The sequence below is a fragment of the Bos grunniens genome, chromosome 29 (assembly GCF_055505025.1).
Source record: "Bos grunniens cultivar Pamir isolate PY7600 chromosome 29, Bosgru_T2T1.0, whole genome shotgun sequence".
NCBI classification, from domain to species: domain Eukaryota; kingdom Metazoa; phylum Chordata; class Mammalia; order Artiodactyla; family Bovidae; genus Bos; species Bos grunniens.
This window is the reverse complement of record NC_141193.1, coordinates 1,563,379-1,584,244: the sequence shown is the minus strand read 5'-3', so window position 1 is coordinate 1,584,244 and position 20,866 is coordinate 1,563,379. Positions and strand designations below refer to the sequence as shown.

At 68.8% G+C, this 20,866-nt stretch overlaps 2 protein-coding genes across 16 annotated transcripts in view; one reads left to right on the top strand and one right to left on the bottom strand.

The window, feature by feature from the left end:
* The first annotated feature begins 993 nt into the window (after positions 1–993).
* PRR33 (proline rich 33) lies at positions 994–7,424 on the top strand. The gene is made up of 2 exons (XM_086383787.1): positions 994–1,158; positions 4,764–7,424. Exons 1-2 carry the CDS (start codon positions 994–996, stop codon positions 6,366–6,368), a joined length of 1,770 nt encoding a protein of 589 aa, XP_086239913.1. The 3' UTR covers positions 6,369–7,424.
* LSP1 (lymphocyte specific protein 1) overlaps positions 3,403–20,866 on the bottom strand; it is a 36,979-nt gene continuing 19,515 nt past the window's right edge. For 6 of the 15 annotated variants that reach the window (XM_086383794.1, XM_086383795.1, XM_086383793.1 and 3 more), the window contains exons 2-11: positions 14,875–15,012; positions 13,002–13,172; positions 11,231–11,426; positions 10,789–10,878; positions 10,541–10,584; positions 9,299–9,380; positions 8,424–8,558; positions 8,070–8,147; positions 7,859–7,961; positions 3,403–3,829 (exon numbers count right to left, since the gene is read on the bottom strand). In XM_086383794.1, the coding sequence (XP_086239920.1) occupies positions 7,872–7,961; positions 8,070–8,147; positions 8,424–8,558; positions 9,299–9,380; positions 10,541–10,584; positions 10,789–10,878; positions 11,231–11,426; positions 13,002–13,172; positions 14,875–15,012 (1,024 nt within the window). In that variant the 3' untranslated portion in view covers positions 3,403–3,829; positions 7,859–7,871. Of the gene's footprint in view, positions 3,830–7,858; positions 7,962–8,069; positions 8,148–8,423; positions 8,559–9,298; positions 9,381–10,540; positions 10,585–10,788; positions 10,879–11,230; positions 11,427–13,001; positions 13,173–14,874; positions 15,013–15,629; positions 15,872–16,864; positions 17,240–17,328; positions 17,651–20,866 lie in introns of those variants that run through there. The other 9 variants (XM_086383798.1, XM_086383792.1, XM_086383804.1 and 6 more) reach the window with 7 other exon arrangements.

Below are 20,866 nucleotides of genomic sequence, written 5' to 3'. Positions count from 1 at the left end.
AGACGTCGTGCCCACAGCCTCCTACGGTCCCTCGTGGGCCAGTAAGGCCACATGCTCCTCTGGGTCTGCCCCTTGGGTAGGGGAGCCGAGATGCAGAGCAGGGGAGAGGGGCCTGAAAGATCCAAGAGGCTCGGTGGGGCCGTGGTTGCTCCGAGGATGCTGGCCTGACCCAGAGCCGAGGCTGGTGGGCCAGGGGCCAGGCCGGGGGGTGGTCCCCAGCAGACTCAGATGAGGGTCCTGTCCTCCGGAGGCTGAGGGCCAGGGGTGTCAGGACGGCCGCCCTCACACCCCAGCCCTGGAGCCCCCTGGCTCTGCGCCCTGCTCCGGTCCCCCAAGCCTTCTGGAAGGTTTCCCTCAGCACCTCATCCAATTTCTGCAAGCCGGAGATAAGGCCGTGGGGCTCGAGACAGGCAGGGTGGGCCCGCCATCCTCAGCCAGGGGGTGGATGGAGCCCCCATCCTGTCCGCCCCCCAAGAGCCCCTGGGGGTGGGGAGCCCCCGAAGCCAGAGGCGCCGGGTTGTCCTGCCTCCCTCGCAGGGACTCTGAACCCCTCCTCCAGCCCGGATCCTGGGACAGGCCACACACAGCGCTGACCCTGGGATAATAATGCTGACCAACTCTATGTCCAGCAGGCCCAGCCGTAAAGACACATCTGAATGAGAGCCCTGGGCTGCTCTTGGGGGCCCCCTGCCCCATCTGCTCCCCATGGTGGGGGCTGCTAGCCCTTCTCAGGCGGGCACCCCATGCTCTGCTGACAGTGACCCCATCCCCCTGGACACAGATGCAGGGAGACGCTGGGGTGAGCACAGTAGGGGCTCGTGTGCGTCTGGCCCCACCGGCCGCTGGTGCCCGGAGCAGCTGGCCACACCTCGCCCAGGCCTGGGGCGTCTTTACCCGCAGGTGGGCACTCATCAGCCCTGCAGTGACCCTGCTCGGCCAGCAGAGGAGGGTGGCTGCCCGCTCAGCGGCCTTGGCCTTGGCAGGAGCGCGCCCATGAGCAGGCAGCGCCAGAGAGCGGGCGCTGAGGTCAGAGGGACACGGCAGGTTTTATTTTGGGTATCGGCGACCTCCCTCTTGGGGCGCCAGGCCGGGGGTACTGCAGGACGGCGTCGAGCGGGTGCTGCTGTACGGCCGCCGGCTGCCCAGGGCCTGCAACAGGTAACCCACACCCCATGTGCCAGGCCAGGAGGAGGGGGCAGGGCTGGGCTCCCCCTGGGCCTGGGGACCTGGGCTGGAGGCACGGACTGGGCGGCCCAGCCCAGGGCTGCAGCAAGGGATTGACTGAACCCCAGGAAGAGTTTGAGGGCTGACGGGGCAGGGCCTTGGCCCAGGGACAGAGTAGGGTGGGCTGGGGTGGGCTTCTCAAGCAAGCAAAGCTGAGCTGAGCCACGGAGCAGGGAGGAGGCTGTGGGGGGCCTGTTCCCCCTCAGGTTCCTGCAGGGTTGGCCCCCAGCTGTGTGGGGGAGGGCAAGGGCCCCCCATGTGCATGGTTGGGGATGGCGGGGCCCAGAGACCTTGAACCTCGCCTGGTAGCCCTGAGCTGACCTGGGTGCCCACTCCAGTGCCAGTCTGAGCTCCCAGTCAGCCCAGCCCATGGGCTCAGGCCCTGCCAGGCCCCAGATAGAAGCCGCTGACACAGCACTTCGGGGTGAGCCCTTCCCAGCCTGGGCGGCCACCTCCACATACCCCAAGCGCTTCTGAGGGCTCTGTAGTGGGTCGCTGGTTTGCGCTGTGTGGGGCTGGCACTCCGTGCTCAGAGCTGGGGAGCAGGGGGCTGCCTGGGGGGCCACTGAGGCAGTCAAGATGGAGGGCAGAGGCTGGACACCGGGTGGTGGCCCCTCTGAGCCTCTTGACCGCTGCGGTGGGCAGGCCCTGACAATGCTGCCACAGCAGAGGAGACAAGCCCTGGATTCCTGCCCCTGAGGCCAGGACCCTGAGAGGGGCTGGGCTGAGTGTGGGCTGAGTGGCCGGCTGCTTCTCCTGCCCCGCCCTGCCCACCCCTTGGCCCTCGGGGCCCCACTCGCTGACCAGTGACCAAGGGGGCCACCTCTGCCTGTGGCCCTCGTAACGTCCCATCCAGCCGGGTGGACGAGAAGCCCTCCTTCCCTGGGAGATGCCCCCCCAGCTGGTGGGCACAGCCCTGGACGCCCTCTCGGAGGGGCCATGGGCGACAGGCCATGTGACGTGCCCAGGTTCTAGCCCTCCTGGCCCGCCCGTATCTGTGCTCCCCTTCAGGAGACCTCAGAAAACGGGCTCTGAGCAGACCCAGGCCTGGGACGCCAGAGGGCCAGGGGGCCTGCTCTTCAAAGGGGCTCCCCTGACACGGAGGGCAGCAGGGCCCCACAGTGGGCCCGCATGCAGGCCGGGGGGCGGGCACGGGCCCGGAAGGACAGCCCCAGCCTGCACCCCACCCCCGCCCATCCATGCACTCGGTGCCGGCTCACGCCACAGTCGCCTTCTGCTCCCCTCCCTCCTTCACTCCCGCCTCCCATCGCCTGCCCATCCGTCTACCCGCCCGCCTGTCCTCCCCGCCGGTGCCCCTGAAGCAGGCATGGTCTGACTGCCTTGTCTCTTCTGCCGTCTACTCTGCACAGTGGTGTTTTTGCCATCTACCTCTCATCCTTCTATAGGCCCGCCCTCCACCTGCTCTTTATCCGGCCATCCATCACCCAAGGAGGCCCCACCTCTCTTGTTTCCACACCAGTCCATCTGCTACCCATCCCCTCCTCCTTCTATCTATCTGTCCGTCAACCTTGACCCTCCATCCATCCATTCATCCACCCACTGACCTCTCCCTCCCTCCCCATGCATCCATCCATCCATCCATCCATCCCTCCATCTGTCCATCAACCTTGACCCTCCATCCATCCATTCATCCACTCACCTACCTCTCCTTCCCTCCCCATCCATCCGTCTGTCAACCTTAACCCTCCTTCCATCCATCCCTCCCTCCATCGCTCCCTCCACCTATCTATCCATCCCTCCATCTGTCCATGCGTCTTAACCCTCCATCCGTCCATCATCCACCATCCATCATCCACCTATCCACCAAATCTCCTGGGTACCGGGATGGGGATAACCCTAAGGAACGTCTCGTCCTCAGAGGAGGCCGAGCCTAGGGGCGCAGTGGCATGTGCCCGGTCTCGGGGGCTGCAGACTCTGGGGGCAAGCGCCACAGATGCGCCGGAGGAGGACTGAGCCCACTGTCAGCTGCACCCTGACTTTGGCCGCCACACCCCTCAGACCCCAAAGCCCCACGCGCAGAAGGCTACTGGACAGGACAGGGACCAAGTCTGAAGGAAGACAAGAGGCTTGAACCCCACCACTGGGCAAGGTGGATGGCCCTTCCAGACAGCCATGCTCCCTCCCCGCCCCCGTCAGTGAGCCCAGAGAGCCAGCACGTGGAGATACATGGAAGCTTTACTGGACAGGGTGGAGGGGCTGCCAGTGGGGGGCGGGGGGCAATGCAGGCAGGGCAGGGGTTGTGGCTCTTGACCTGGAGACCCCGGCACGTGGCCGCTCCCAGCACTGACGGCGCCTTCCCTGGGAGCTTGCGGCTTCCCTGGAGGGCGTCCCTTCACCAACCAACAGCCAGAGTTCCTCTCCTCCTGGAACTGTGGGGGGCAGTGAGTGCCATGTTGGAGGGCGAGGTCGGAGGGCCCCGCAGCAAGAGCTGCCAGGGTTTCGGGGCGAAGGCAGGCGTGAGAAGCAGCTTCTTCGGCAAGGTCGGGTTCGGGGGGCGGGGGGGGCGGATCTGGCCGGGTTCTCCCCTGGGCGTGCGGACGGGGAAGCAGGACCTGCTGCTGCCTGTGCCCTGCTCCTGGGAAAGCTGAAACACACATGGGGAGGTGGGGGGGGGGCGGCGTCAGGCGCAGCCCAGGAGGGCCCACCACCCTGCCCGCTGCGGCCTGCAGCCTCTCTCTGGGGGCCGCTCTTCCAACCCCTCCGGCTGCCAGGAGCAGCCTCCCTGGTCCCCTTCCAACTTGGAGGCTGGCTCCCGACGCTGCCGCCTGGACCCTGCTCAGGGTGCAGGGTGGAAGGACTCGGCCTGGGCACCCCGCTCTTCCCTAGGAGGTCCTAGTCCTCCAGTTGCAGGCAGCAGCCAGGAGCAGACCCCTTCCCGGGCCCCCCAGCTCCTGCCTGACAGAGAGGCTCCGCGGCCGCAGCCCTGGCCTCCCCCTTCCCAGCCAGTGGCCCCCGCTCTGCCCGGGCGCCATCCGTCAACGTCCCTGTGAGCACGTGGCGCCCACAAAGCAGGGCGGGTGGCTTGGCCGGGACCAGCCCGCCGGGAGGCCTGCGGGAACATCCCGTTTAGCCGGAGCTCGGCGGGAGCAGCTCCCGCCTCCGCCCAGCCGACCGCTCGGGACGCTGCCCCTGCCTCCCGGCCGCTGGCCGCCACCTCGCCGCGGCTCGCAGCGGACGCGCCTGTGGTCAGCCCGGCGACGGCGAGGCGGCTCTCACGGTTGTGGGCGGCCGCCCCTCCTGCCTCTGCGGGCGGCCGGCCCAGCACGTGCCCCAGCTTAGCGCCCGCCCGTGGGTCTCCCGGCCCGGCCCCTCTGCGTGCCCACCAGGCACCTTGGGCCGCGGTGGGCTCACTTCTAGTCTGGGGGTGATGTTGGGGCCGCCCCCTTGATGGATGCTGCACACATGCCGCCTAGAGTGCACCTGGGGGCCCCCTGCAGACGAGGGGGCCGTGTGCCCCCCTCAGGGGCGGGACCTGCGGGCAGAGGGCTGGGATCACCGCCACCTCCTTCCCGCCCCAGGGAGCAGTGATGTTCATCTCAGCTGCCTCCGTGGCCCCTGGGACGGCTGGGCCGTGCCGCCCGGGGCCCCCTGGACCACCACCACCTCTGCTGCCCAAGCCGGGAAAGGACAACCTGCGCCTGCAGAAGCTCCTGAGGAAGGCGGCCCGGAAGAGGATGGGCGGGGGTGGGCCCCCCGCTCCGCCCGGGGCTTTCCGCACCTCCCTGTCCCCCGTGAGCGAGGCCAGCCGTGACCAGGAGGCCCCGAGCCCACGTCCCATGGAGGCCCCGCGTCCAGCTGAGCTCCCGCACCCCACCGAGGCCCCACGCCCCACCGAGGCCCTGCATCCCAGGGAGGCCCCACGCCCAGCCAACGCCCTGCATCCCACAGAGGCCCCACGTCTGGCCGAAGCCCTGCGTCCCCTGGAGGCCCCGCATCCGGTGGAGGTCCCGCGTCCAGCAGAGGCCATGCGTCCCTCTGACACCCCGCACCCCACTGACGCCCACCATCCGGCTGAGGCCCCACACCCTGCCGAGGCCCCAGTGGCTGTGGCCGCCACACCCCGCTGCCCCCCGACCCCTGTCATCCACCACGTAGCCTCCCCCACACAGAGGTCCACGTTCTCCTTCAGCCTCGCCCAGCGCAGGAGCCTGGCTTCCCACTTCAGGGCCATGGGCCCCCAGCTCACAGCCCTGGCCCCGGAACCCGCGCGGTGCCCCAGCGGCTTCACCCAGGTAGTGGCCCCTGCAGTGAGGGGCAGCCACGTCAGCCAAGTGCGTGTCCGACTGGCGCCATCCCCGCAGGGCGGGACCCCCGAGCCCCCCCCGGCAGCCCCCCAGGATCAGCACATGGCCCCCTGCCCTCCCGGGGCTCAGCCCCTGATCCCCGTGGCCCACATCCGCCCATTGCCCACTGGGACGCAGGTGGCCAGTCCCTGGCCTGCGGCATCCCCAGTGCCCAGGCCTCCCTCTGGCCTGCAGGCCTCGGTGCCCAGGGAGGCTGGCACCCGGGTGGTGGTGCCCATCACCCCCACCTACCGCTCGCCGGGACCCTCGCCTTTCAGGCCAGGCTCTGGGACCCCCAAACCTGGGCGCCTGGAGGAGCCCCCCACAGCTGGCCCTGCCACTGAGGCTGAGAGAGTCTCCAGCTCCCGCGGGGCCTCGCCCCCCGCCCCGCTGGCAGGCCCCCACCCCTGCCCGGCCCCCAGAGCCGCAGCCAGGCCCCAGCTCAGCGGCTGGATGCGCCTCAAGAAGCAGCTACTGGAGGAGCCGGAGGAGCCCAAGTTCCCAGGGCCGGAGCCCAGCCCGGGGCAGGTGGACCAGGGCGAGACCACCCTTGCCAGCCTGGAGCCCCGGCCCCCCGCCTCCCGGGCCTCCAAGATGTGGGACGCGGTGCTCTACCGCGTGTCCGTGGCCGAGTCCCGCAGTGGCCAGGCGGGGCCTGGAGCTGGGGTGTGCACCCTGGCCGGTCTCAGGCGCCTGCCCTTCCTTTACCGGCCTCGCTTCAACGCCCGGAAGCTGCAGGAGGTGGCTGCCCGACCCCATCCTGTGACCTCCCCAGTCCTGGTCCTGAACCCCCAGCCCAAGAACTTCAACCGGACGGCGGCTGGCTGGAGGCTGCACTGAACAGCTGGGTGACCCCAGGGCTGTGGGGTGGACAAGAGGGGCTGAGTGTCCAGCTGGGAAACTGAAGCTGTTCAAGAGAAGAACCCGGCGGCCTGGGGGTCCGGAGGGGCGGTGGGGCGGACGGGAGCAGGAAGGACCACAGCGGGAGAAGGGGGTTAAGCAGGAGGCGGGTTTGGATGGTGCAGAGGAGCAGAGAGAGGTCTGCTTTGCGGTAGAGTGTGGGGGCTTTGGGGGTGAACTTCTGGGGAGGCAGACAGTTCAGGAGGCGACCTCGAGGTCAGGGTTGTCTGAGTAACCTCGCAGGGCAGGGCCAGCCTGGGCGTCTGCACAGGGCTTGGGGCAGGGGCTGCAGGGGGCGGTCACCAGCAGAGCCTGGAGGGGCCGTGGCTGCTCAGGAGGGTCTGCCCGGCTCCAGGGAGCTGGGCTGGGTTTAACCCCGGGAGCTCCGGGTGGTGAGTCCTGACACGTGCCGGGACAAGGACTCTGGGGCCGCTCCCTTCTGCCTAGAAAGTGGGGGAGACTTGCATCTCCGTGGGGGTGGGTAGTGGCTGGGGGCTTGGGCTTGGGCGGGGTCGCCTCCGTGGGCTGCCCTGGCGGCTGTGCCGCCCGAGGACAGGGCCCTGGCCAGCGCTGGGAGCAGGTCGAGGCCCGGGGGGGGAGCCGGCCCCTCACTGCCGCCCTGTGCTGTGGCTTCTGCTCCCCCAGACTGAGGGCCGAGTTTAGGGGGGATTTGCTGATGAGACAGGAGGTGGGTCTCAGCCTCGAGGCTGGATGAGGAGACTGGGGGAGAGCAGCCTGGCCCAGCAGCAAGGACCAGCCGTGGCCTGGACAGGTGGGGAAGGGGGCCCAGGGCCTCATACAGCCGTGGGGCCCGCACTGTGCCCTCAGAGGGGGTCTGACTCAGGACCACTGGGGCTCTGACCAGCAGTGGGGGAGAAACACGGAGGTGCTGTGGGCAGGACTCGGCAGGGAAGGAGGTGGTTGGCAGGGGGACGTGACGGGAGCTGTACATGGATCCTGGGACCCAGGCCACTAATAAAAGTGTGCATGACCACGCTGCGGTTGTCTTTCTGCCTCCACCAGGCGATGGGGCGGGCGGTAGCCACAGGAGCAGCTCCCACTGAGATAACAGGGAGCGCCCAAGGTTCTGGCCCCTCCGAGACCCTGAGCCCACTGATGGGCGGGAACCGAGCCTCCAGGACTCCCCTTCCGGCCACGCTCGCCCTGCAGTGCCCTGGAAGGCCTCGCCTGCCCAAGCGGTGCAGACAGGGCATCATGGCTCCTCCCAGAAGGGAGTCAGAGCTTTGTCAGGGGGAGCGGGGCAGGACCCCAGGACGGGGGTGGGCAGGGGGACCAGAGGGGCAGGCTCCGGCCGGCTCTGAGCCGGGCGCTCTGCCCTCAGGAGCCTCCTCCTGGCTTCTGCCACCAGGCGCCCGGGCGGCAAATTTCAGGCACAACACATCACACGCGGGCCGCTGCTGCGGACTCACCAGACAGAGAGGCCTAGGGCGCCGAGCCCTCGTCCACAAGCACCTTCTCGTACTTCCCGTGTCCGGCGGCCACAAACTTGTACCTCTTCCCAGACGGGGTGCTCTGCCAGGAAGAAGGCCCGGGGCCAAGGTGAGAGCCGTGGAGGGAGACAGCCGCTCTCCCAGCCCACCCACTGGACTCGCCCCCTGCGTCTGCCGCCTTCCGACGCACCTTGACCGTAGACGAAGTCTTGGGGCCTCCTTTCTGCTCCCAGAGATCCCGCTTGCTCATGTCTCCGGCCACAATATCCTTGGGGCAGAAGGAAGCCGCGTCGCTGCGGGCCCCCGCTGGGGGAGCTGGGAGCCCCGGGCACGTCACCCGCCGGCCTCGCAGGTCCAGGGCCGCAGGGCCGGCCCACGTGCCCCCTTGCGGGGAGCGCCCACGGAGGAGGCCCGGAAGCCGCGCCCCCAGCCCTCCCCAGGGACCAGGCCGGCCACCACGGGCCCTGCAGCCCGCTCTTCAGCCCGGACGGCCCGCGCTTGCTGTGCCGAGGGGGCCCGGCTCCGCCCCAGGATGGACGCCTACCTTGCAGGGGGCGGACTTGGCGGCCGACTGAGCCTGCACCTCTCCCGTCTCCCAGCGGCTCTTAGTGCTCGCCACAGCCATGCTGGGCAGCTCGATGGAGGGCTGGCGGGTGAGCTTGGGGGTCCTGCCTGCGATCTGCAGAGGAGACAGGACCATCCTCGCTCTGCTCGGGCATGGGGTTGGAGGAGCAGGGCTTGAACGGAAGGGCCTTGGTGGATGGAGTGATGGTTGGGTGGATGGGAGTTAGTTGGGTGAAAGGGTATACAGGTTGTATGGAGGTGTGTGGGTCGGGGTGAGTGGCGTTGGTTGCATAGAAGAACGTCCATTGAACAAAGAAATTGGGTGGAAAGACAGTGGCTGAATGCAGGGGGATTGGTTGGATGGAGGGGAGCAGATTGTATGGAAGGGTGTTAGTTGGATAGAGGGGTGTGGAATTAGAGGAGGGACATTGGTTACATGGAGAGGTGTTGGTTGGATAGAGGAACATGGAGGGCCATCGCTTGAATGGAAAAGTGTTGGTTGGATGGAAGGATGTTGGCTGGACACAGTGGCATTGGTTGGCTGGAGGGTCATTGGTTGGATAAAGGGGTGTTGATTGCAAGGAGTGGTGTAGATTGGATGGAAGAGAGAGTTGAATAAACAGCGTGTTAGTTGGATGGGGGTGGTGGGGGTGGGGGTAGGATCAATGGAGGAACCTTGGTTGGATGGATAAAGGGCTAGATGGAAGCATGTGGAAGGGTGGAGTAGTGTTGGTCGGATGAAAGATGGTTAGTTGAATAAAAGGGTGTTATTTGGCTGGGGGCTGTAGGATCAGTGGAGGGACTCTGGCTGGATGGAGCAAGGGCTCAGCAGAAAGTGCGGGCGCCTGTACCCACCTCGACGGCCTGGGTGTACTGCTCCAGCCGCTCATCAATCTTGGAGATGGGCAGGGCCGGCTGGGACTTCCTCACGCTGTTACTGGAGGAGAGAAGGGTCTTGCCCAGGAGCCCTCACTCAGCTTCTGGGCCTCACCCTGAGCAGCCGCCACAGCTCTCTCAGGCCCCAGATCTCCACCTCATGGACCCCCTCTTCAGCCTTCCCCTGGAGAACCCTGGGTCCTGCTCCCCTGGAGGACCCTGGGGCCTGCCTCCCCTTGGAGAACACTGCATCCTTCTTCCCCTGGAGAACTCTGGGTCCTGTGCCCCTGGAGAACCCTGGGTCCTGCCTTCCCCTGGAGAACTCTGGGGCCTGCTTCCCCTGGAGAACCCTGGGTCCTGCTCCCCCTGGAGAACCTTAGGTCCTGCCTCCCCTTGGAGAACCCTGGGTCCTGCTCCCCTGGAGGACCCTGGGGCCTGGCTTCCCCTGGAGAACCCTGGGTCCTGCTTCCCCTGGAGAACCCTGGGTTCTGCCTCCCCTTGGAGAACACTGGGTCCTGCTTCCCTTGGAGAACCCTGGGGCCTGCCTTCCCTTTGAGAGAACCCTGGGTTCTGCTTCCTCTGGAGAGAACCCTGGGGCCTGCTTCCCCTGGAGAACCCTGGGGCCTGCCTCCCCTTGGAGAACCCTGGGTCCTGCCTTCCCTTGGAGAACTCTGGGGCCTGCTTCCCCTGGAGAACACTGGGTCCTGTGCCCCTGGAGAACTCTGGGGCCTGGCTTCCCCTGGAGAACCCTGGGTCCTGCCTTCCCCTGGAGAACTCTGGGTCCTGTGCCCCTGGAGAACCCTGGGTCCTGCCTCCCCTGGAGAACACTGGGTCCTGCTCCCCTGGAGAACCCTGGGCCCTGCTCCCCTGGAGAACCCTGGGTCCTGCCTCCCCTTGGAGAACCCTGGGTCCTGCTCCCCTGGAGAACCCTAGGTCCTGCCTCTCCTGGAGAACCCTGGGTCCTGCTTCCCCTGGAGAACCCTGGGTCCTGCTCCCCTGGAGAACCCTGGGTCCTGCCTCCCCTTGGAGAACCCTGGAGCCTGCCTCCCCTTGGAGAACACTGGGTCCTTCTTCCCCTGGAGAACCCTGGGCCCTGCTCCCCTGGAGAACCCTGGGCCCTGCTCCCCTGGAGAACCCTAGGTCCTGCCTCCCCTTGAAGAACCCTGGGTCCTTCTTCCCCTGGAGAACACTGGGTCCTGCCTAGGAAGCAGCCAGACATACCTCTTCTTAATGGAGCGGTTCAGGGACTCGGTCCTGTCACTGAGCTGTGGAGGGCAGGCGGAGATGGAGCCTCTGAAGCCGGAGCGGGGCCCAGAGCCCCCGCCCCGCAGCTGCTCCCCCTGCGTGCCGCGCCCCCCTCCCAGTCCCACGGCCCAGCTTATGCCCATCACAGGCCCTGCCAAACACCGCATGGCAGGGATTCAGCAGCCTGTGCAGGACAGAAGGCAAGGCATTGGTGCTTAACCTACTTTGGTACTGGGGCTCAGGGGAGGCGAGCCCACTTCGGTCCCCTCCAAGACCAGGGGGCTGGGTGTCCTGGGCTGCCGGCAGCTCTGGTGCTGGGAGCAGAACGTCCGGAGTTAGGGCTGGACCACCGCCCCCTCGCCCCCGCTCCTGCCCGCCCAGGGCCCCGGCGGACACTGCCCCTCCCTGGGCCTCCTAAGGTCCTCTCCCGCCCTGACATGCTCTGGTTCTGAGTTCTCTGCCACAGGAGCTGGTGAGTCCAGGAAGGTGCTGCTCCATCCCACGGTCCCCAGCCCCACCGCCTTCTAGGGCTGCAGGGGCTGTTGTCTGCAGGCGGGGTGATGGCTCCCTCTGGGCCGTCCCGTGAGGCCCACAGGGCATGCGGACAGCAGAGAAAGAATCAGCCCGGGGCCAGAGTGCCACCCAGACCTGTGGGAGCCCCCACACCTGTGCCTCTGCCTCCTTGGTCTCCGCCAGCCCTGGGCTGCCCTGCATGGGCTCCTGGGGCCCGCTGGGCTCTGAAGCCTCTGGTGCCAGCCCCTCCCGGGGCTCTGAGTCAGGGCTCAGATGCAGCTCCTCCAGACAGACCTCAGCTGGACTCAGCTTGTCACCACCCTGGCTCCCAGAGGTGCCCTGGCGGGGCCTGTGGTTGTGGGGGAGGCAATCCGATCAGTCAGATGTCATCCGATGGTTTGTTTTGAGGGCCTCCCCAGGTCCGAGCCTTGGTTTCCCCGTCTGTAAGTCGGGACCCTCAGACCAGCCGAGTGCCAAGGAATCCCAAGACCCTGGTGTCTTTGGGAAGTGAGGCCAAGGACCTCAGCGCCTGCCCCGTGGTGACCAGTGACCACTGCCCCATGGACAGAGGGCCACTGGCTCACTGAGGCTACTCCCAGGCCCCAGGCCGGGCCTGTGTCCTGCTTGTCAGCGTCCGCCTGGTCGGCCTAGGCGGGGTCCCTGCTCCTGCCTGCTCTGTGTGGGGGCGACAGGCCTGGGCGTCCAGTGGGCCTGAGGAGGGGTCTGAGGGGGGTTTGGGGGCTGGTGCAGTGGTAGACGAGGAAAGAACTGGGGTCACAGCTGGGACCACAGCCCAGAGGAGCGGGCCGGACACGGCTGGCTGGGGGCAGGGGAGGCCAGCCGCTGGCAGCCCATGCGGGTCTGCATTTGAGCGGGACTGAACCTGGAGAAGAAGATGGGAAATTCTCGCATTTTCCATGATTTCAGGCCCCTTGGTGTTCGTGCCAGCCAAGACCCAGACCCACCACCCAAGGTGCGCCGGGGTCGGAGCCAGCAGCAGGCTCACAGAGGCCCATTCAGCCCCGGCTGCGGGCGGCCAGGCAGGTGCGGGGGGCAGGGAGGCCTGGCGCCCAGGAGGGTCCACAGAAGAGCCATAGTGCCCCCTGCTGGTGGCCAGGCAGCCAGGGACAAAGGGAGCTGGCGACCACTCCAAGAGCAGTGGAGGTGGGCCTCCCTGCTGCCCCCGACCCCAGCTCAGAAATGCAGGGTGCTCCCCAACTCGCAGAGATGAGGGGAACCGAGGCCTGGAGGGTGGTCCTGGCCAGAGGGCCACAGCAGGACCAGGGCCCCGCCAGGCAGCCAGCTCTGGGTGTGGGGGCCGCTTGCAGGAGCACAAGGGGTGACTGAGTGATGGCGGGGGGCGGTCTTAGTGAGAGCTCGGGCTCTTAGGGACCTCGGGGTGGGGGGGACCGGAGATGGCCCGGGGAGGGGGCCAGGGCCCCAAGCATGGAGCTTCCAAGCCCATCTGGGCCCTGGCCACGGCCAAGGGCCTGGAGCCCGGCTCAGAGCCCCCTGAGGCGGGTGGGGGCGAGGCCCCCTTCCCCCGCCGGCCCCGGTTCAGCTCTGTGCATCTGGAAAGCTTGTCCCCCAGGCCGCCTCGAACATCTGGAAATACCTGCTCCCCTCCGTGGGAACAGAGCGCGCCGCCCCCAGGGAGGAAGGGGCCCGGGGGCGCGGGGCCTCCCTGACGTCAGCGGGCTGCACACGTGCTGATCGGGCCGCAGCTGGTCTGGACGGGCCGGGGCCCTGGGAGCCCGGAGTGAGCCCCACCCGCCGCCCCCGTCTCGCTCTCTTCCTCCTCCTGCCCCCACAGCCGCAGGGGCGTTTTGGGGGGCTGCTGGGGAGGGGTGCAGAGGGCACAGGCCAGACGCAGGTAAGGGGGCTGGAGGGAGCCCGCCGCCCCCAGGCTGTGACCCCCACTTGCCTGTCGTCCTCCTGCGTCCCCTCCAGACTCTCGCCCCGAGAGGGGTCCCCGGCATCCGGGGCCTCCCCAGCCCCCCAGTGCTGCTGCCGTTGCTGCTCTGGCTTCTGGGACCAGTCGCCAAAGCCCTCATCCTCGTCCAGCTCAGGAGCCTCCGAGGGCTGCGGGCTGAGGCTGGAAGAGCAAGCAGGATCTCAGGGCCGGGCTGAAAGTGGGCCGGGGGCTCTCAGACCCTGGGCGCCAAGCGTGGGAGACCCCGTCTGCACAGACGCAGCACTCCACTGCTGGGCCGGGCCTCCCCCACCAGTCTGGGGCTCCCCGAGTGCTGGGCTGAGCCTCCCCCATCAGTCTGGGGCTCCCCGAGTGCTGGGCCAGCCTCCCCCACCAGTCTGGGGCTCCCCGAGTGCTGGGCTGGGCCTCCCCCATCAGTCTGGGGCTCCCCGAGTGTTGGGCTGGCCTCCCCCATCAGTCTGGGGCTCCCCGAGTGCTGGGCCGGGCCTCCCCCACCAGTCTGGGGCTCCCCGAGTGCTGGGCTGAGCCTCCCCCATCAGTCTGGGGCTCCCCGAGTGCTGGGCCAGCCTCCCCCACCAGTCTGGGGCTCCCCGAGTGCTGGGCTGAGCCTCCCCCATCAGTCTGGGGCTCCCCGAGTGTTGGGCTGGGCCTCCCCCACCAGTCTGGGGCTCCCCGAGTGCTGGGCTGAGCCTCCCCCATCAGTCTGGGGCTCCCCGAGTGCTGGGCCAGCCTCCCCCACCAGTCTGGGGCTCCCCGAGTGCTGGGCTGAGCCTCCCCCATCAGTCTGGGGCTCCCCGAGTGCTGGGCCGGCCTCCCCCATCAGTCTGGGGCTCCCCGAGTGCTGGGCTGAGCCTCCCCCATCAGTCTGGGGCTCCCCGAGTGCTGGGCTGAGCCTCCCCCATCAGTCTGGGGCTCCCCGAGTGCTGGGCCGGCCTCCCCCACCAGTCTGGGGCTCCCCGAGTGCTGGGCTGAGCCTCCCCCATCAGTCTGGGGCTCCCCGAGTGCTGGGCTGAGCCTCCCCCATTAGTCTGGGGCTCCCCGAGTGCTGAGCCGGGCCTCTCCCATCAGTCTGGGGCTCCCCGAGTGTTGGGCCGGCCTCCCCCATCAGTCTGGGGCTCCCCGAGTGCTGGGCCGGGCCTCCCCCCTCAGCCTGGGGTCTCCAAGTATGGGTGAGGAGCCCCCCTCTGCTCCCTCAGCTGAGCCAGCAGGGTCTGGCACCAGGCTGCTTCCCTGGGCAGCGGGGTGAGCCCCGCACCCTGTTCCCTGCTTCAGGCTGGAGTCCCCGGCCACGGTGGTCTCTGCCTGCTAGGACGGGACCTGGCTCGAAGGGCCTTGACCGCTACAACACACCACCCCACCCATAGCTGCTGACTCAGAGAAAATGGAACGAAACAGGGCCAGGAGGAGGGGGGGACATTATTGGAAAAACAGCCCAGCCCAGCCACAGCGGCCTCCCGGGCCCCGGGAGGGGACGAGCCGGCCTCGGCCGCCAACTTGGACGTGGCCTCTGTGAGTCACTGGCTGCGAGGAGTGGGGCAGGGGGCTCGGGGCCCAGGGCCCCACAGCTGCGCTCAGAATCGGTCCAAGCAGGGGGACCACGCAGGGGGACGGGGGCTGAGTCAGGGCCCCGGGAGGCTGGTGGGGAGGGGGCAGCGGCCCACGTGCAGCAGTGCTCCCTGGCCCCCGGCACTGCAGTGACCCTCACCCCGAGGACATCCCCACCGTGCCCAGGTTCCGGGGCAGCCCTCCCCCTGCCTCCTTGTCCCCTCTGCTCTGGGGTCTCCAGCCCTGGGGGGGTCCTGATGCCCAGAAGCCCCCTCTGCCCAGCAGGGCAGGACGGGTGAGCTGGTGGGGGGCGGCTCACAGCTTCTCCTGCTCCGACTGCTCTGGGGACGGGCTTCCTTCGTCTTCGTCTTGAGCCCGAAGCTGCCGCTCCGTGTCGCGCCGGTGCTGCTCACAGGCGGCCTCCTCCTCATCCTCCACACTCCACTGAGCGGCGAGCCTGGGGGCACGAGAAGGGGTCAACTGGGGGCCCCCGCCTCCCACCCAAGCAGGCCCGCTGGGGACCCTCGAGGCCTCAGTTTCCCCATTTCTAAAGCGGAGACCACGAGAGAGGGTCAGGAAGGTGCCTTCGGCTAGTGGAGCTGGCCTCTGGACGTCCACGTGCCTCCTGGTGATGAGGGGTCTACAGTCAGATGGGCCTGGGGAGCCCCAGGGACGGGGACAGGCCCTCCGCCCCTGCCAGCAGCATGGCTCCCTGGCCCTCATCACAGCCGGACACTGGCCAGTGCAGCTCTGGCTCCAGGCAGGGCCTGGTGGCACCTCACCTCCAGCCGAGGTGCAAAGAGCTGGCTGTGGCCGCTGGACAGCTGGTGTCCCTCCTTCTCCCTGAGTCAAGTGGCCATAGCCTCGGTCAGTCAGGCACTGGTAGCCTGGGCGGGTCAGGTCAGAGGCAGCCCAGCCCCTCAGGAGACCCTCTTGGGCAGGGGGCGATCATTCCTGCCCCCCCCCAACCATGAGTAAAAGGCATCGGGAGAGGGAGGCCCTATTAAAGGATCTGGGAGGGGCTGCCCTCAGCTGGGGCCTGAACCCCTCAGCCCACTCAGGGCCACCCTCTACCTCAGGCCCCGGTGCAGGCTCACTCCAGACCGCGCTGTCCATGAGAAACTGAGGCCCACGCGGAGCCAGGCCCCGGAGAGCTTCCTCCCGCAGGCCTGCTGAGCCCGTGTTCCCAGGGTCCCTCACCCAGGCTACACAAGGAGGCCTGAGACTGGGGGCCTGGGGCCTGGCCACCCCGGCCCTGGCCCAGCAGCTCTCGAGTTGCTGGCACCTAGAAGGCACCCAGCCTGCCGGCCCTGGCTCCCCCAGAACCCGAGAGGAGGGTCCTGGGTCTCCCAAGCCAGGGTCTCAGCGCCTCCCTGCTGTGTCCCCCGCCTGACCCCACAGCCCGCTCCTTCAGGGCCCCGTCCCCTGGCCAGGGTGGGCCGGCTCTGTGGTCTCGGCAGGCCTGCCAACACATGATCTAATCTCTCCTAGGTCTCCCCGGAGCTTCCTAGACAAAAGCCAGGCCCCTCCACAGCCCCAGCTCCAGGCCCACTCCCCCCCGCGGCAGCCGCAGGGGACCCCAGCCGTGCAAACCAGCCTCCCGCTCAGACCTCAGCGCCCCCCGCCCGCCTACCCCCGCGCCTCGAAGTGCCTTCGACTCCCCCCCTGAGCTCCAGGGAGCCCCTAATCCCCCACACCTGGCCCCATCACACGGCCAGCGGAGCCAGCCTCCCGCCCCAGGCCCTCGGCGGGGGCTGGGGGCCACGTCCTGTCAGGGGGAAGAGCCTGGGTGATCCTGAAGATGAGGGGCCGGGGTCCAGGGGTCCTCCCTCCCGTGAGCACCCACAGTCCCCAGGCTGAGGGTGGGAGGCGAGCGGGGCCGGGCCCCCGGCCGTGGGATGGAGAGGTGTCCATAGACCCCTCCTGGAGGCGCTGGGGCTGGGGTGCTCCTCGGAGGGGCGAGACCAGCCATGGGCCCCCTGGCTGCTGCGCACACGCACCCATGGTGTGTTCGTGTGGGGCTGAATGTGTGTGCGTGGGCCCCGGTGGGGGGCTGAATGCACCCAGGTGGGGCCTCTCTCAGGCTGTAACTCCAGCCCCCTCCCCGAGCCTCAGGAACCCTTCGCCGGCACAGCTAAGTGCAGAGGCCACGCAGACTGCTCACCCACAGCCGGGCCATGTGTCCTGGCCACCAGGCCCCACGCCGCCCGTACCCCATCCTGGTCCCAGGCCCGCCAGCACGACGGGCCTGTCTGCCACACACACACACGTGCACACACGGCAGGAAGGCACACAGTGGGTGCACGCACCTCCTCCTAAGCCGGACCCTCGGGCCCACGTGGGTCCCAGCACCCCACGCCGGGGTCCACGTGCCACAAGACCCAGGCCCAAGAACCAGGTGAGAGCCAGGTGGCAGGCCGGGCCCCCCAGCCCAGCCAGGGTGCCCCAGAGCATGTTTACTGTTCCCGCCATCGTCCTGACAACGGCCCTGGCCCGAGGCCAAGGCATGTTTTCTGAGAACTGCGCTCCTGAGAAGAGGCCCCTCCGAAGGTCAGCCCTGCTCCCGGCGGTCCGCACGTGACTCCCCAGCCCTCGGGCAGAGACAGACCGGGGGACGCAGGGTAGGGGGCTCGGGGGCTCCCCACAGCCCCTGCTGGGGGAGAGGCCGCGCTGCCCCGGGCCCTGACCCGTGGCGCGGGCCCCTTCCCTCCGGCCCCCCTCCCTCCACCCCAGGATGTGAGTCATGGGGCCCGGGCCCCTCCCATGACCTCACCCCCTCGCTGTTCCGCAGCTGGGCCGCATTCTGGGAACTGAGAGGGGGGCGGCTCTCCTGGGGTGGGGTGGGGGCCTCTGGCCTGGGAAGGCGCCCCCGGCCGGCGGCCCAGACCCCTTGGCACGCCAGGCGGAGCTGTCAGGATGCTGGCGCGGCCGCCCGTGGCCCTGGCTCGGCCCGCGCGCAGCTGCGAGGGATTTGGTGTTCCTGCACAAACGCAATTATCTCCTTCCTGCGTCTGCTCTGGCTCCGGGCGCGCCCAGGGCTCAGCCCCAGGGGCCGCGGAACGGGGCTCCGCTCCCCAGCCCGGTCACGCTCCACTAAGCAGCCTCGCCCCTCCAGGCGCATGAGCATGTACAGGCCCCGTTCTCAGCGGGGGTCCCCAAGTCCAGCAGCTGCCCCCGCTGGCCACGTCCACCACCTTGGGGGCCCCTCCTCCCCTTCCTCCGAAGCCCCCTGGTCTCCACCAAGGCTCCGGCGATGCCAGGCCTGCTCTGGTCTCCCCGGCCTGCCTGGCGGCTCCAGAAGGCAGTCAAGCCTCGGTCCTGTCTCAGCTCTGCCCCCTGCAGGCAGCTCCTGTCTGCCCCCCACCTTCCGCCCATCTCTGGGCCCTAAAGCTCAGCTCAGAGTCCTGGGAAGGCCCAGGGGCTTAGCTGGGGGCCTGGGGCCCGGGGCTCAAGGGACAATGGCCAGGCTGGGCCAGGCTGACGTGGGGGGCCTTTCCTTCTAGAGACCCGCAAAGTACCCGCCTGACCACTGTCCCCTGGACACCACGGGTGGGAATCCTGGGGAGCTGGGATGGTCAGCCTGTGTGCCTGTGACCACCAAGGCGTCCGGTCCCGTCAAGTGACCCCCTTCCCCGGGCTTTCGTTCGCCCAGGTGGATGCCGCAGAGCAACTGGTGCCTCAAGTGACCGCAGAGCCCATGTGTGCAAGTGACAGAGGTGGAAGGACTCGGAGGCCACTCAGCCCGCTTCCAGGCTGGGGGGCTGCACGCGCCCCCAGCCAGATGGTCCAGAGGAGGGGCGGGGCCAGCCGGGGGGCTCGAGACGGGGCGGGAGGCTGGGCAGCACCTGCGCCCCATGACCCGAGGGGAGCCGCTCCCTGGGTGTAGCTCAGGGAGGGTCCGCGGGGGCCCAGGGTGCCACGGCAGCATGAGGGCTGAGCCCGGAGCACGCGGGAGCCCCGAGCAGGTGGTGGCACACGGTGAGGGCGACTGCCCCGGTGGGGGCTGGCATGGAGCGGCGGGTCACCGGGCCCCCACCCTCCTGACCACCCTGGTGCGGGTCCAGCCCCTCCTGGCCCACCCCCCACCCCCAGCAGCACCTTCCTGGTGTGTCTGTGCTGCGCCTTAGACCTGGGAGGCACCCCACAGAGCCAGCCCCGAGCCCTGCTCAGGGACGCTCAGCAGGTGGCCTTGCGCTTGGGTCTGGAGGATGAGAGCAGGGGTCTGAGAGCGGGCCTCGGAGGCTGAGGGAAAAGCAGAGATGGGGGGGGGACGGGAGAGCTGAGTGGCCAGGCTGGGGCAGGGGGGTGGGGGTTGTGCCTGGGGGGCGATGCCCTTGTCCCCTGGGGAGAGTCAGGTGAGCCCACAGCGGCACAGGTGGTGTCAGACCAGCATTTGGGAAGGAGGCCCAGCTGGGCTGCGAGGAAGGGGCAGACGTGGTGGGGAGCTGGCGGGTGGAAGGCGGAAGGACTACAAGGCAAAGGGGCAGGCGTCCAGAGGCCCCCGGAGGGGGGACGCGGGAACCCGGGAGGGGTCAGCCTGGGGGTCGCCAAGGCAGGCCTGGGGGCCTCCGGGATCTCAGAGAGACAGGGCAGTGGGGAGGGAGGCAGATGGGGTGCCCCGGCCTACCCGGGGATAAGCAGCCCCTACGGCGGCCGGAGGAACCGGAGAGCGATAAGCTGGGGGTGCCAACTCCTCGTGACCGCAGGCAGAGCCCCTCCTGCCACCCTCCCTCCGGCCCCGCCCACCCCACGGGCACCTCCAGGGCCTGCTGTCCACAGCTGAGGCCCAGCTGGCAACACCAGCCGCCACTGGGGGCCTCGGGGTGCCCCCTCTGCTGGGGTGCAGGGTGCCAGCTCTTCCTGACTCTCCCCACGGCTGTGCCCCCAGCACTGGGGGGCAAGACCTGGAGCAGGACTCAGGGGCGGGGGGCCGCGGGGGGTCCAGGCAAGATTGAGTGCAGAGGCTAAGCTGTGGGCCCAGGGATACCGAGGGTTCCGAGCAGGGGACAGCAGGTGGGCAGCCTGTTGCCGCCCTTGGGGTGACCAGGGAGGCCTCAGGGGTGCGGAAGGTGGGCTGTTGCCCCCCCGGGGGTGGGGAGGGCCCAGGCCGCCTCAGGAGGGGCAGCTGCCGGCCCCTGGGGAGGAGCTGTAACTCTGCCTCTCTGACCCTCCTCCCAAGCCAGACCCCAGGCCCAGTCTCCAGCTCCCCAGCTGTGAAAAGGGATGTTGACCCCACTTGGCAAGGTGAGAACTGAGGACAGCCCTGGCCAGGTGGGCCCAGCTCCCGCTCCTCACGGCTGGCACTATGGCAGACCCTGTCCCCAAGAAGGAGGCTGAAGTGCCCTCATGGGTCCGGGCTTCCCACCACGACCCCACCCACAGCATGTCCTCTTGGCCCCGTGGGCAGGTCACATCTGGGAAGCCTCCCTGGAGGAGGAGGCATCAGCTTGCAAACTAGCTTCCCCGCAGCCACAGAGAGAATGGCACCACAGAGGTGCAGACTGTGGGTGCAGGAGGGGCTGCCACGTCTCCAGGGCACCCAGCCTGCACCCCCGGTGTGTGGGGGGCACAGCTGCAACCTCTGGGAGCCCAAAGCTCACGGGAGAGAGGCCAGCCCTGCAGGGCTTCCACAGCACCCGAGGGCAGCCTAGGGACAGAGGCAGAGCGACCTGCCCTCCCCAGGACCTTGGCTGCCCCGCCTGAGGGAGTGGAGGGCCCTCTGCCCTGGGGAGGAGGCCAGAGCAGTCTGTGGACTGGCCCCTTCCCCGCCAGCACCCCCAGCCCAGACGCCCCCCAGCACTGGCCCCTGTGGACTGGCCCCTTCCCCGCCAGCACCCCCAGCCCAGACGCCCCCCAGCACTGGCCCCTGTGGATGGGCCCCTTCCCCGCCAGCACCCCCAGCCCAGACGCCCCCCAGCACTGGCCCCCTCCCCCGCAGTGCCCCCGGTCCAGAGCCCACCCCAGCACTGGCCCCTCCCCTTGGGCACCGCTGCCTCTCAGAGCCCAGGTGGAGCCTCCCTGCCTGTCACCCTCCATCCTCCCGCAGGGGGCGGCACACGGTGGCCTTTCGCTTGGGGGACCCCTGGCTGCCTGCCCACCCGGAGCCCCCAAAGCCTCGGACCCCCTTCTGCATGACTTTCCAGCCAGCCCCTCGGGCAAACTAAGGAGGAGTCACCCCTGCCTTAGCCTTCCAGCCCCAGGGCCCCCCCAAGCCCAGTCCCCACCCCACGCCTCCTCTAGGCCGTTACCCCACTGACACCTGGGCCCCCTCTGCCGTCTCCAGGCAGGACGGCTCCACTGCCGAGGTCTCA

Coding starts and splice junctions, on each gene's coding strand:
- PRR33 (XM_086383787.1), top strand. CDS start 994: ATGAGCAGGCAGCGCCAGAGAGCGGGCGCTGAGGTCAGAGGGACACGG. Junction 1,159..4,763: donor CTGCCCAGGGCCTGCAACAG/GTAACCCACACC, acceptor TTCCCGCCCCAG/GGAGCAGTGATGTTCATCTC.